At 34.5% G+C, this 15,206-nt stretch overlaps 1 protein-coding gene across 2 annotated transcripts; it reads right to left on the bottom strand.

Annotated features, from left to right (window-relative positions):
• Positions 1 to 4,111: 4,111 nt before the first annotated feature.
• On the bottom strand, positions 4,112 to 13,184 carry LOC143244424 (uncharacterized). Of its 2 annotated transcripts, XM_076489047.1 has the most exons (3): positions 12,842 to 13,184; positions 10,708 to 10,852; positions 4,112 to 7,285 (listed from the first exon to the last, which is right to left on the bottom strand). In XM_076489047.1, exon 3 carries the CDS (start codon positions 6,533 to 6,535, stop codon positions 5,984 to 5,986), a length of 552 nt encoding a protein of 183 aa, XP_076345162.1. In that variant the 5' UTR covers positions 6,536 to 7,285; positions 10,708 to 10,852; positions 12,842 to 13,184; the 3' UTR covers positions 4,112 to 5,983. The 2 variants fall into 2 exon arrangements, with proteins under 2 accessions (XP_076345162.1, XP_076345161.1); XM_076489046.1 differs by having other exon boundaries at positions 4,112 to 10,852.
• Between the last annotated feature and the right edge of the window lie 2,022 nt (positions 13,185 to 15,206).

Raw genomic sequence — 15,206 nt, 5'->3', positions numbered from 1 at the left:
TTGAAAGAGGGGTGAGGCAGGGATGTGTATTTTCACCAGATCTTTTTAACTTATACAGTGAAATAATCCTACAAAACATCAATGAGCATCAGGGAGTCAAAGTAGGCGGATGCAATATCAACAACTTGAGCTACGCTGATGACACAATACTCATTGCGGACTCCGAACGAAATCTACAGACTCTCCTTACAACAACAGTAGACGAGAGTGAAGAAAAAGGCTTGCAGTTAAACGCAAAGAAAACAGAGTACATGGTTATCTCAAAACAATCAATTACACCCACATGTAGCATAATCGGTAAGGACGTGAGAATAAAACAAGTCGAAAGCTTCAAATATCTTGGATATACTATAACATCAAATGCAAAGAGTGACACAGAAATAAAGAAAAGAATTGCAATGTCCAAGGATACTCTCAATAAAATGAAGTCCATATTCATAAACAGGAACATAACAAATGTCACTAAAATTAACACCTTGAAATCGTATGTATGGCCTGTTCTCTTATATGGCTGTGAGAGTTGGACACTGAACAAAGATACGGAGAAGAGATTAGAAGCTGCTGAAATGTGGTTTCTTAGAAGGATGCTAAAAATATCATGGACTTAAAGTAAAACAAATGTGGAAGTCATGGAACTGGCAGGATACAAAAGGTCCCTCATGAAAACTATAAGAAAGAGACAAATGGAATTTCTAGGACACATCTGTAGGAAGAATGGGATAAAGAAACAGATGCTATGTGGAAAAATAGAAGGGAGGAAAAGCAGAGGGTGTCAAAGAACTAAATATATCGACAGCCTCAATAACTATGTCACCAAGAACTCAATGAGCAACATCGAGTTGATAAGGTGGATTGACAACAGAGAAGTCTGGCATGCCATGGTCGTTGATGTCTACCGCAGATTTGACACATGAAGAAGAAGACCGCAATATTCTAGAAACAAAAATTAATTTTAAAATGAATTTTCCTATCAAAGTTTTAAGTTATTACAGTTAGGAAACTGTTAATAATTGGAGCATGAAACCCATCAAGTTGTTATCACAGCATGTATTACGGCGCATGGGCTGTTAAACTATACATCACTGGTTGAACTTATATACCATAACACTCGATTTATTTAATTTTTATTTGTCATAACGGGTGATTCGTATAAGTTCAACTAATTAGAAAAAATTCAATTTATTTATCCATTCGCTGAATTTTGGAAGTAGTAGATGTTGTCACATTGTATTTTGATCCATAACCGAGATGTTAGTCAATTTATAGAAATCTTCATTCATCGTTTTAAAATTGAGCTTGAGTTAAAAGCTGAATACTTGAACTTTCGATATTCTAAAGTGAAAAGAAAATATTGGTAGTTTCATACGTAACTTGCTTAATCTTACAAAACTGTTCACCTTGTTATTGAAGTCGTTTTATCACTCTAAACTTAAATTTAATTGAAGTATATAATTTATCTATCCTTTAATTTTAAAGCTTATTTGTTTGTTTTTGAATTTTGCACAAAGCTACACGAAAGCTATCTGCGCTAGCCGTCCCTAATTTAGCAGTGTAAGACTAGAGGGAAGGCAGCTACTCATTACCACCCACCGCCAACTCTTGGGCAACATTTTTAACAACGAATAGTGGGATTTGACAGTCACATTATAACGTCCCCACGGTTGAAAAGGCGAGCATGTTTGGTATGATAGGGATTCGAACCCCCTACCCTCGGATTATAAGTCGAGTGCCTTAACCACCTAGCCATGCCAGGCCTTCAATTAATAAATACTGGAAAAATATTCGCATAACTTTCGTATTGACAAAAAGTAATATATTTATTTATCGTAATTATTTTTCTTAACAAACCAATATGTAAAGCAGAAAATATATTATACTTGTTAACTTGCAGTATTTGTGGATTTACGTATGTGTGTCAAACTCTAACCTATCACATACCAACATTAATTATTTTATGTCCTTCACAACGAAAGAAATGTTAGCAAGATTCAATTGAGATAAATTATTTTTGTTTTCATTGTTTCTCTGAAGTTAAAAATCTGTAGCATAAATTTATAATTATTTTAATACTTTACTTTGATAATAAGAATAACATAATAAAAAACACCCTTTACCTTTATGGACTGAATCAAAATTTTCAGAAAGAAACCACTATGGAAATATAAGCAAAACTAACTTTATCAAAAAATTTCTTCAAATCAGTATTATCTTGTTCTAAATATATTTTCTTGAAAACAATGAAGATAAAAAAGAATTTAGTTTTACAGAACTTTGTTCTAATTTATTCAGTGCTTTTGAAAGTAAAAATTGTATTGGTTCTTTATTTAAAAGATATGTTTTGATCTTAATTGAACTAAAATAAGATTATTTTCCAAATTTTTTACTATTAATTTTAAAAGAGCAATTTATTAACAACAACAGATAAATTACTTAAATACAAATGGATAAAGGCTTTATTACATAATTTCAGTCGATAAAGGTTATAAGTGCATAATATATATGTATATGTAATGCGCCTTTTATAATAATCTTGCTCAGGATATTGTACACGTGTCATCGGCATATTTGATTTAAAAGGAAAGAAAATACGTGAGAATATCCTCTAACATTTTACAGAAAATAAAACTCACAACACATTTTTTTTACAATTTTTGTGACACACTATCTTCAGTGCAAAATAATTACTTCCAAATAATGTTTGTGGTAAAACTAGAACTACTAATTCAAATTTTCGTCGCCATTCGGTGACTCAGTTGCAAGCTTTAGGTGTTTATAAAGGCAAAATTGTGTTCTTTGATAGATTTTTTAGGCAGAGTATTCATGATGAAACTTTGTAGAATGGACGGCAATTGCCTGTTTTGGCGACACAAGTTTAGAGGACGACGTTTCGAAAGTCTTCTGCCTTTCGTCTTTAGGTCAGTGTGTTTAAATGAAATGAAACCTTGGCAGTGGTTTAGTTTAGAGAGAGAGAAGCTTGAGAAATCCTCTCCCTAATAGGGGTGTTCAGAAATGTTGTAGTTCCTCTTCGTCCCCGCTCGTGGAAGATTATTTATCTGTTCGTCGGAGTTTTCCTGTATTTTAATTTGGCTCGTTTGAAGCGATGAAGTGAGGTGGGGTGGTATGAAAATGTCGGGTGAGAACGCAGAGCGAAAGGAAGGCGGTAAAAAAGAAGTGGACAAGTCCGGAGTCCGCCAGCAGAAAAAAAGCAAGTCGCTATGTAGTTACCGAGGTTATGGTTAAATGTTTCGTAGATCAACATAATGGTCGTAGTAGATAATAAGGTTTGTGAATGCCGTATAGTTGTGGTGGGCGTGAGTTGGTCTTTCGTAGGTAAGAATAAAATTTTCTGAAATTGTGTTGGTTTTTGTCATTTGTAGTAGCATTTTGTTAAACTGGTTTTCGTGTGTTTTCGTTGGATTTGTGTTTAGTAGTTTAAATTTGTTTGTATCTGACAAGATGTTCATTTTTTAAATTATTTGTGTTTATTATAACAAAAGCATTACCTTTATCTGCATTTAGAATTTTGATGTTGTTGTCTTGTTTTAAGTTGTTTCTAGAATTAATATTTTTTTGTGCGAGGTTGATTTTTAGATTTCTTTTCTGTGAAATTACGTAGATAGTTTTATGTGAAAATTCTTTGAAAAAGTTGTTTAAGATACTGTTTAGAAGTGTCTATATAGCGTGGGTATTTACTAAATATGTAACATCAGTCGGCTCCTTTTTCAAAGACTATTTTTAACTTTAAATATATTCTTAATCAACTACATCATAAATCTTTAATGGCTAGTTTTGATGTAATCTCCCTCTTCACAGAAGTCCGAACGACTGAAGCCTGTAAGACAGCTTTAGAACTTTATATCCAAGACCCCAAACCATTGATACACACCCCTAGCAACCAATTAGCAACCTTTATAGAATTCACTCACCAAAACTAACTTTATGTTCAATAACCAAAACAACCTACAAATAAATAACCTAAATATAAACACTGCAAATCAAATAAACATAACATAACCATTGTAAACACCTAGATATTAAGTTGGGAAACAAATATAAATTTTGAATTTATTTACAAAAAGAAATAACTGTACAATGAGTCATGACAAAAAAGAACGCGGTATGAACTATGAAAAATATTATACATATATACAAAGTGAAAAAACGTAAGAATTACTCTTAGGTATATAAAGCAAGATAAAAAAACGTAATAATTAAATACATATGAAAAAATAATGGTATATACAAAGAAAAAACAAAAGTAATTAAATATGTATACAATGCAAAAAATAATGAAATATATAAAAGGCACAAAATTACATAAGTACAAGGCAAAAAGTACTAACTAAACATATACAAAGCAAAAAAATTAATAATTAAATAAATACAAAGCAGAGGAAAGTTAATAAGTAAATATATGCAAAAAAAGAAGAAAAATAATTAAGGAAAAATATATATACACATATAAGAGGCGAGAGTGGATATAGGGAACCCAAGTACGACCTGACCCCCCACCAATGCACAGAGAGGCGAGACGTCCGGCCGCCATTGATGGAAAAAGTCCCTCGAACTCAGCCGCTGAAAGTTCTCTTCGAGACGGAGAAACAGCCTATACTTGGCCTTAGCCAGTATCTTAAAGTACGACACCGGTGCCTGTTCGAAAACGAGTTGATTTCGAACAAGCCAGATGACGTATTTAAAGCCAGTCAACGTGAACTGGAACGAAAAGGCCAAGTGGCTGGAAACGGAAACCTGCACGTGGTATAAGATGGTCTCAGCCGTGAGAAATGGGACCTGGAAAAAGCGGGCCACCTTTCCCAGATTTCCACCTACGTTGGACAGAGGACCAACCTGTACATGACAGACTCCACCTGAGTGTGACACAAAGGACACAACTCTGTTGCACAATAGTTCTATAGGAACGTACGCTCCTTCACCGGAAGGATTTTATACAAAACGCGCTAGTTGAAAGCCTAGAGATTGCTATCAAGATGACGCAGCGCGACGCGGCCCAAAATAATGCCCCACGGCAGAGCAGGATGGTGTTGCTCAATCCTGTGGGTACATTCAAGGGCCAGCAGGCGGTAGAGGGAACGGGAGTCCGTCGGAACATCGGCTGAAACGGCACGACATCGTCGTAACGCTGCAGCAGCGTCGACACACCAGGAAGAAGGGTCAAACCACACCGGTGTTTGCAGGCAGTGGAACATCAAAGAGCCTGTGTCCCGTGCTAACCAAGAATCTAATGAGGTGGCAACATGGATGACCCTCCAAGGACAGATAGCAAAAGGTGGTAGACAGTAAGAGAGAAAGACACTGAGCTTGGGCACGTGGTATGCTCAGTCCTCTCCTGCGAGGCAGCAGTGTCAAAGAAAGCCGAGATACAGTCCCAGGCTTGTCACCCCACAGGAAGGTGAAGACATGGGGCTCAATAGTCCGTGCAGTGCAGTTATCTATAAAAAGAACAGTCCCAAGGGGAGTACCCTCCTCATCACTTCTGTTCTGCCAAACAAGTTAGCAGGGCAGTAGTGGTAATCGTGCACTACCGAACTGACACGCTGCACCACCTCTCCCCAGGCAACTTCGGGATATGCGAGAAAACGAACCACAAAGCAACTGACTGGGAAGGAGGTCCAGTCCAGTCCAAATGGGGAGTCGGCAGAGAAGGCCTATTTGCCAAACCACCGAGCCCGAGATTTGGCATAGTTGCACTGGGCAGTGCTGGCCTGAGATTAATGGTGGACAATGGCCAGTGCCAAACCTAAAGATGTCGAGTTCTTAAGGAACAGGTTCATGTTGTCTGCATGAGAAACATATTTGACATTCGTACTGACATCAAGAGGATTTTGAAAGGTTTTGTTGCTAATCACACCAGAAGGTGTGCTAACTGCCCTCTTCAAAACTGAAGAAATAACACTTTTCTTTGGGGTATGATGGTTTGGAGTTTGAGGTGTTCTTCAATTCTGCTCCTATTCCTTACTTCACACTAATGCACACTAATTTCTTGTAGTTTTGTTTGAGCTGCTTCAACATCCATTCTGTCTAACAAAACAACTGGAAAACTAGCCAGCTTTACTCTGTTTAGTGCATTTTCTTGTCTACCACATAGATTTGGAGAATCGTTTTCAACACATGTGTTTCTTGAACTTTTTGCTCTTGATAACCGTCTTTGGGAAGAAACTAGCTTTGCTGCTTCCACAGTTTTCTTAATTGAATTCATTAAGTTACTTTTTGGTGTGTGAATTCTGGAAACAGTGTATGGGGTGGCTAGCTCGGCAGGATTAATGACTGGCTGAGGTATGTTACCTTTCTCAGATGCTCTCTTCGAGTTTCTCTGCCTTAAAGCATTTTCAATATTCCTTTTTTCTTGTTTTTCCTCCTCTTGCTGTTGTTCAAAGCAACGAAGATCGAATTCAATCTCGTTGGCAAGTTGTTTGTCTGCTGACATTTTTTTTTTTTTACTTCTGGTTTCTTTCTGATTCATTGACCAGCAATGAAAATATTTCCAAGCTAAAAACCCTATAATTAACCTTAGCATGTCGTACCAACCTATGCAGCCATTCAACCATTTCAGCAAATGATACAGTAGGAAAACATTTCAGTATCTCTATACAAGCTTTGGCTACTTTACATCTGAAGTCTGATATATCAACAACTTTGGTACACAAGTGTTGGAAAAGAACTCTCACATCCTTCAATGAAGCTTCTTGGTTCTTCTTCATAAGGTAACAAATAAAATTAACAGCGTTATCTTTAACTATTTGCTGGGCTCGAGGGATAGATTGACTTCCCGTAACTGTCAACATCAGGATGTTTGGTAGAAGGTATTTCATAACAGTGAGATTCAACAGCTCAACATCTCCATGCAGAGGCTGACAAAGATGTTTCAAACCGATAAAAGCTAACAGTGAAATATCTTGTCTCTTCTTTCGAGTATTTTCAATCTGATGATGACTGTCAAAGAACAAACATTTTCAGTTTCTATTTTTGTCCGTTCTGTTAACTGCTGGATAACATGTTTAATGAGATGTATATTAAATTTCGGAGTAAAGCCTTCCAATAAGGTAGTAAAATCAGAAAGTGCATTGGATAAGATACTGATTAATTTCTGAACCTCTTCAAGAGACAGGTCAGTTGTCTGCAGAACAACAGGAAAGTTGTTATCTCTAACGTACTGTGACGATCTTCTATCCAAGTCCAAATATGCTGGGATAGGGTTCCAGGTTGAATAAATACCATATTACTTATCTCATTTCTGTCAGACTTACTTGGATGGCAAAACAAAAACCTACAGAGATAATAATAGTATAGTTGTTAATTATTTTGTTGTGAAACGTTTTCATATAAATACATCTTTAATAATTGGTTTTTAAACATTTGTATTTGTAGCAACAGTGTTAACAATAGATCACTGGTATTTAGTACTTAGTATTTATTTTCAGGCCATAAGTATAAATACAGTGGTTTTAGATCAGTGTAACAGTTATGTGTTCATGTTTCATTAGATGTAATGTGTGGGTTTTATTTAGGAACTTAATACTGACATATACTTTTAATTTTACTTATTCTATGATATTATTGTCTTTAAGGATAATTTAATTAAATGGTAAGGTTTGTTTTGAATTTCGTGCAAAGCTACTCAAGGGCTATCTGCGCTAGCCATCACTAATTTAGCAGTGTAAGACTAGAGGGAAGGCGGCTAGTCATCACCACCCACCGCCAACTCTTGTGCTACTCTTTTACCAACGAATTGTGGCTCAGCGGTATGTCTGCGGACTTACAACGCTAAAAACCGGGTTTCGATACCCGTGGTGGGCAGGGCACAGATAGCCCATTGTGTAGCTTTGTGCTTAATTCAAAACAACAACAAATACATATATAATACGATTATTAATAAAAAGGGTAAGAGAAGTCCCAGTTTCAAATCTTCAATTATTAGCGGGTCAACGATGACCGACGGTCATGCATATTTTGTTCTGTAATGTGCTAAACTTTCGTCACCTGCGTAAAACAAACAACCTACTGACCAAATTCAATGTTTCATAATCTCTCATCTGGGTTATGACCACTCATCAAACCATCAAGACAATATATATAGACATGAATCGTTGTACGATTTATCATTGTTACAGCGTTCTCTCTACCCAAATAAACTTCATCCAAGAATATCTAACTAGCCTTGTTCGCCTATGTAAGTAAAGTTAAACACGAATATGAAATAGCCTGAAAATATAGTTTCCCGACACAGAAACAAAATGCTTGAAAATATAGATCGCGTTAACCAATTAAAATCTCTCTTACATCAAATTATCTTATTCTCGTTAATGATTCGACAGTTACAAATGATAAAAACTGATGTTTTGTCCCAGTACTCTTTATCATTTTCTATAAGTAAGGATTTCCCAAACTGACAATTCATAATTCTAACAAATGAATCATAATGGTTATATTGAATGTTGTTCAAGTGTTTTTGGTATAAAAAATAATAACAATGCACTGAATCTTTTTCTCTTTTTTGCCACTACATGAACTGTCCTTAAAGGGAGGTTCAAGAATTGATGGTGGGTTTTATTCACTAAATAAAATATGTTTGTGTGTGGGTTTAATCTTAACAAGGGGGTATCTGCGACAGGCCCACAATAGCTATTCTACAAACTTTATTTTTTAGCTCAAAAAGTAAAACTAATGAAGAGAAGTTTAAAAACGTTAAAATAAAATCTTTTCAAATACGATGTAAAACGCTTAATCCGTCTCTGATTTGAAAACCAATTAATGATTCAAGTAACTTTTACTTAAGTTTGAAATAAAAGAAAATGCCGATTGGTACAAGATTAAATAGCGTCTAAACTAGCTTTGTCTTGATATCTGTTTTGGTTTTGAATTTCGGGCAAAGTTACTCGAGGGCTATCTGCGCTAGCCGTCCCTAATTTAGCAGTATAAGACTAGAGGGAAGGCAGCTAGTTATCACCACCCACTGACAACTCTTGGCCTCCTATTTTACTAACAAATAGTGGGATTGACCATCACATTATAATGCCCCACAGCTAAAAGGGCAAGAACGTTTGGTGTAACAGGGATTTGAACCGGCAACTTTCAGATTACGAGTCAAGTGTCTTAACCATCTGGCTATGTCGGGCCACTGATATCTGGTAAGGAACCTGCTAGGTTGAATAATTAATATTAAAATACAATAACAGTAACTTTTACATAAGGTAAATTTTGACTTTTAATAATTTCATCCTTTCGACCTTTGGTAAGGCATAATCATCAGTTAGAAATAGTTGTTACTGTATTTTGAAATTATCTGTTTCCTTATTTTCTGAGATATTATGTCATGATACTTGCCAGGTTAGTTTTGTTTTCCCTGTAATGAATTAACTACAAAATAATAAGTTGAATACATAATCCTTTTATCTTTCGTTAAATTCGAACCTACGAAATATATTAATAAACTAGATATTTGGTGAAACGACCTCTAACGTGTTTTCTTTCAACAGCAGATAAAAGCAAAATGAAGAGTAAGAAAAATATTTTTTCAAGTTCATACGTCATGCTGTGTTGTATCGTACAGTTTATAATTCTTTTCGTGATTTATGGCATGTGCACGTTACACTAACGTCACGACAGTACAAATTACAACGTTAAGTACCCCTTATATGGCATCATTTTAGTGTTTACTGACTGAGAGACAGATAGATAACACCCTACAGTATAATAGTGCAAATGGTTAAAACAGAAGATCACCAAAGGCTCTCTTACACCGCAATAATAGTAAAAAAGAGCCGCCGTGTATTCGGAGAGCGGTTGAGAATTGATATCATGTGATTAGTATCCTCCGGTGTAGGGTGAAGTGAGTGGGGTTTGATACGTCACGTGGGGAGAAAACAGTTGTAGTTAAAGTACAGATTGTTGTTTTTCTTTTATATTAACATGGATTAAAAGTTAAAGTATCCAATTAGTGTCATGCCACACGGATGTTGGTAAAAAAAACATAAAACACCGCATGGTTATAAAAAAAAGTTGTGTCTCTTAGTGTCTAAAATTTCAGCCAAAATGTAGATAAATCCAGTAAGTAATTTCAATTGAAAATATCAGTATAAATCTATTCAGAGACATTCCAGAAGGGTTTGTAAAATTATGAACTCTCGACCTTTAACATATTTCTGTTTAAACGTATGATAGTCTAAAACAAAAAACACAAACTAAATATCCATTGTAAGTTAGAGTTCATCTCCCTCTACACATACAATCTCATAAGAAGTTTTTTTCCAGATCACTAGTGCCCCGATAAAGTTCATGATAATAATACCATTTTGTGGATCAGATAATAATTGTGGTACAAAGAACACTTTTATGTAATAACTTGACCACTAACAAAATATCTTCATTTCACCAGGTAAAATACATCTAAATAGTCAGTACGACTTCCAGTTGTATCAGAAAAGTACAGAAAACAAACCCAACATTCTCTGTAAAGCCACTTACCCACAAAGTTTTAGTGTTTAACCGTCATCTAAGAAAAATGATTATTCAGTCGTATGTGGTCAGAAACGTAGGTTTTTGAAAGCTGTAAGGCCATGGCCTAACCACTTGTTAATAGCTACAATTAATGAATTAAAATTTGCTTCTTGTAATACAATACATTACGTTGTATATACGCAATATAAAAATTCAGTATCCTGCTAAAATCATAAAAAACCAGATACTTACAGATCGTCACACACTGGTTACCTTAGTGTGACATGATCGTCTAGATCTTCAAAATGACGAAACAAAATATTTCTCCACTTCACGAGAAACAGATTTTCGTAAACGGTGGAGAAACTTCTTCAGAGAATTTTTCGATTTTTTGTCACTGAAATAGAAACAATAATTACAAATACTGAATTTGTTTTGGTACATTTACACAAAGTGAATTTCATCAGAGAAGATCTATAGATCTATATTTATTTATATAAACTGTATTATATTGATAAATCCTGGCATTAGGTTTAGTGGCTAATAACTTTGATAACATTGACAAATGTCACGATTCACGAATTTAAACAAGTTCAAACATAAAAAAAAATATTGTTCAATCAATTTGACAGTATGAGCAATGTCTCAACAACTACTAGATCTGCCGTATACCAGCTAAACTGAAGAGTCCTAATATTACATGAAATACTTCGATAACACAGGTTTTAGTATATGTGATGTAGTTTACAACTTGAAGTTCGTCCTGTGAAATTAAACGTGCTAGAATATTTACATGTTGGCATAAATATCGACTAAATATTCAATGTGTATTTGAGGGTCACGTAAAATACGTCACCAAATTTGTCTTCCTGATTTTCAAATACAAGAACAAAAGGTTCAGATAAAATTATAATTGAAATTCGACGCTTAGAAAGTATTGAAAACAAAGATGACATGAAAGGTTGCGTTAAGCTGGCCCGGCATGACCATGTGAGTAGGGCCCTGGACTCGTAATCTGAGAGTCGCGAGTTCGAATCCCCGTCACATCAAACATTCCCGCCCTTTCACCCGTCAATCCCACTATTCTTTGATTGAAGAGTAGCCCAAAAGTTAGCGGTGTGTGGTGATGACAAGCTGCCTTTCCTTTAGTCATCCGCTGCTATATTAATGACAGTTAGAGCAGATGGCTTTCCTGTAGCTTTACGCGAAATTCAAAACAACCAAACAATTATAACACCATGACTACTTGATAGTAACTAATACACAAAACAAACAAACAATTATAACACCATGACTGTTTGATACAACTTATACACAAAACAAACAAACAACTATAACACCATGACTGTTTGATAGTAACTAATACACATCACTGATGTATGTTCTTCAAATCTATCAATATATATGTTCACTATGGTGATTGAAAGACAACTATAAAGAAAAATATATAATATACATTAACTGATACACATATTGTTCAAACCGAACGTGTCCTATTTGATTTACAAAACATATGGAAACGTCTTTCTAGTTTCAAAATGTTTATTCAGTACTTCACCAGCTTTCGTAACTTCGTAAATGCTACATTTGGCTAGGTTGTTTTGAATTTTGTACAACGCTACATGTGGGTTATCTGCGCTAATTGTCCTTAACTTAGGAGTTATAGACTAGAAAAAGAAGACATATAATCAACACCACCCAATGTTGACAACTGGGTTACACTTTTACCAACAAATAGTGAGACTGATCATCATATTATATGAGCTGAACGGCAAATAACAACAACTGTAATGTAACGTGTTAAACTTTAGCGTCATTATAATATTACAGTAGTATATTAATACACTGGATAACTGGCACGTTTAACTGAAAGGATTCTTGTTCTATTAAATCAACATAAAAAAGTTTCATTATAGGATAACAATTTTAAATTAGATTCTAGATCAGGGTAAGAGAGGAAGAAATAAAAATGAAAACACCAATTTTATTGTAAATTAGTTGATTGGCTATTACGTAAAACTAACACCAACAATTAGTATTTAAATGTAAATTATTTTGTTTACTGTAAGTGTCAGTTAACAAATTCGAGTTTAATTATGTAGTTTTAAACTACACACCTTCCTGGGACATAAGCCGTTTACAAGTTAGAAACATTTAATCATTATAAAAATCGTAAATACCATTACAAACATTCATAATAAGAAATCAGTTTAAAAATCATGATAATAAACATTAAATAGATTGAAGTATTTCTAAACTGTTAGACAGTTAAACCAATTAGCTGTAAACTTGAAGGTTAATAACATTACAGTTAGAAGTTCGATACTTTTGGATGGTTTTCCACCTGACAGTAAACAAATTTTACCAATAGAAAATTTGTGCTTACCATGCTACAAGTACCATAAGTGGTAATCCCACCTTGAAAAATATCAACGGAAGCGTAAGTAACATTATTACCATGGTACCTAAAATGAAAACAATAATATAATTGTTTAACACTTTTATTGTTACTGAACCACTCTTTCTATATAAAGTGTTGATAGAATTATTTGTTTAGAAAACGAGTATTTTATAATAAAGACATTTCAAATTGCACCAGTTTGGTAATATTTAACTACAGCAACCACACTTTAAATCCTGTGTATTTGGAGAACGTATCATTCAAATCTTTACGAATGCTAAACGTGTTTTTGAAAAACAGACGAAAAATTGGAAAAAATTAGAAAGAAACGATCATAAAAACAACAGAAAAATGACAAGAAGTTTAACAAATCAAAGAGAAAATATATAAATAAACGTAACTGATAAAGAACATATAAACTAAAACTAGTCAAACCCCTTTAAAAAACATAAAATCTAATCAGGGATACTAAATAATAAAAATATAGCAAAATAGAAGAAACAGGCCACGTGTCAAATACCCGAACTTCATATTAAACTAATACTGTAAGTTTCTTCACTCGCTATATAAGAAGTGAACATTATCGAATTACATAAATAACATGAGTTGTTAATGACCATGAAAAGAAGTTGTAAAGTTATTTAAGAGTTAAGCATTTGCAATAATAAAATATCAAAATAATTTCTATATAAAGACTTTCATAGTGTTTTTTTAAAAGTGTCTGATAAAACTTACCTCTACATGCATCCAGTAAGCAAGCTCCAAGATATACTTGTTTGTTTTACGAATTTCGTGCAAGCTGCACGATGGCTATTTGCGCTAGCCGTCCCTAATTTAGCAGTGTAAGACTAGAGGGAAGGCAACTAGTCATCACCACCCACCGCCAACTCTTGGGCTACTCTTTTACCAACGAATAGTGGGATTGACCGTAACGTTATAACGCCCCATAGCTGAAAGGACGAGCATGTTTGGTGCGACGGGAATTTGAACACGCGACCCTCAGATTACGAGACAAACGCCTTAACCACCTGGCCACACCGGGCATTCCAGACGAGCATGTTTGGTGCGACGGGAATTTGAACCCGCGACCCTCAGATTACGAGACAAACGCCTTAACCACCTGGCCACACCGGGCATTCCAGGATTTGTATGTTGACCTTTCGGACAGGACCAACAGTTATATGATCCAAAGTAGTTGCTGTAATGATTTTTAGGACACCGGACACGTTCCTTTGGATCGTCGCTTTTGAAGCAGCCAGGTGAAGATGGATCTTAGAAAAGGAACAGTTCGTAAAGTACATATCTAACAGGGTCTTAAATACCAAAATGTTGATAAAAAGAAGTGAACTAAATTGTGTAACGAAGTTACAATTGACAATAAAGCACAGATAGCCCACTGTGTAGCTTTGTGCTTAATTCAAAATAGCAACAGCAACCTACTGTAAATATAATGCTGTGAAAAAGAAAATAATACTGATAATGAAACGCGAGTACAATAATAACAACAATAAAAACCTGTTTAAAGAGAAATAAAGTATTATAACTGTACTAAATACAAAAATCAAACTATTAATTACAAATAAAATAAATAATAAAAATCAGAACTATTAAAGAATGTGTTTCATGACATAACAGTATAAACAGAAGAAAGTAAATGAATCTGTCAATATCAAATAAATGTTTCTGCTTTAAAATGTTTAAAGGGAGTAAAAATAAAACGAATCAAACAACGTTTCTCATTTTAAAAGTCGATCTATTGTAATGTGTATAATATTATATAATGTACAGTATTTGATGTATTCCTGTACTCATCATTAGCAACCTGAAATAACTTAAATATATCAACAACATGGAACTATATCATCATAGTTGTTGTGGTGAACTAGTTGTGAAGTTCTCTCTTCCTTACTAACGTTAAATATAAATAAAGGAAGAATCCACGAAAGTCTTAGATACTTAATACCATTTAGTAATGATGAGTAGTTAACTCTGTGAATATTACAAGACCTGCAAACTTAAACTTCATTAATGTTTAAATTTATTTAGAAAGTTTAAGAGTTTACACAAGTGAAATCTGATGTGTTTGTAACAAAGACTTTTTTTGTTTGTGCAAAACTTTGTATTTACGAATGAGTATACAACATCAAGAGTTAGTTTGTTTTAAAGTGAGAGTCAGTAATCATGGAGGTGAAACATTGTCCTGAATCTGAGTGTTCTCATCCATCAAAATAAAATTGGGTCCAGTGATACTAGTGAAAGGGTTACTGAAACCTGACATAAGGCATAATATTCAGAGTACCATTCGTAATGATATACAGGTTTGAACGTCCATAGAAGATGATCATAAGTG

This window comes from Tachypleus tridentatus, chromosome 2 (genome assembly GCF_004210375.1).
Source record: "Tachypleus tridentatus isolate NWPU-2018 chromosome 2, ASM421037v1, whole genome shotgun sequence".
Classification (NCBI taxonomy): Eukaryota; Metazoa; Arthropoda; class Merostomata; order Xiphosura; family Limulidae; genus Tachypleus; species Tachypleus tridentatus.
This window is presented reverse-complemented; position numbering and strand designations above follow the sequence as displayed.

Coding starts and splice junctions, on each gene's coding strand:
- LOC143244424 (XM_076489046.1), bottom strand. CDS start 6,535: ATGCTAAGGTTAATTATAGGGTTTTTAGCTTGGAAATATTTTCATTGC.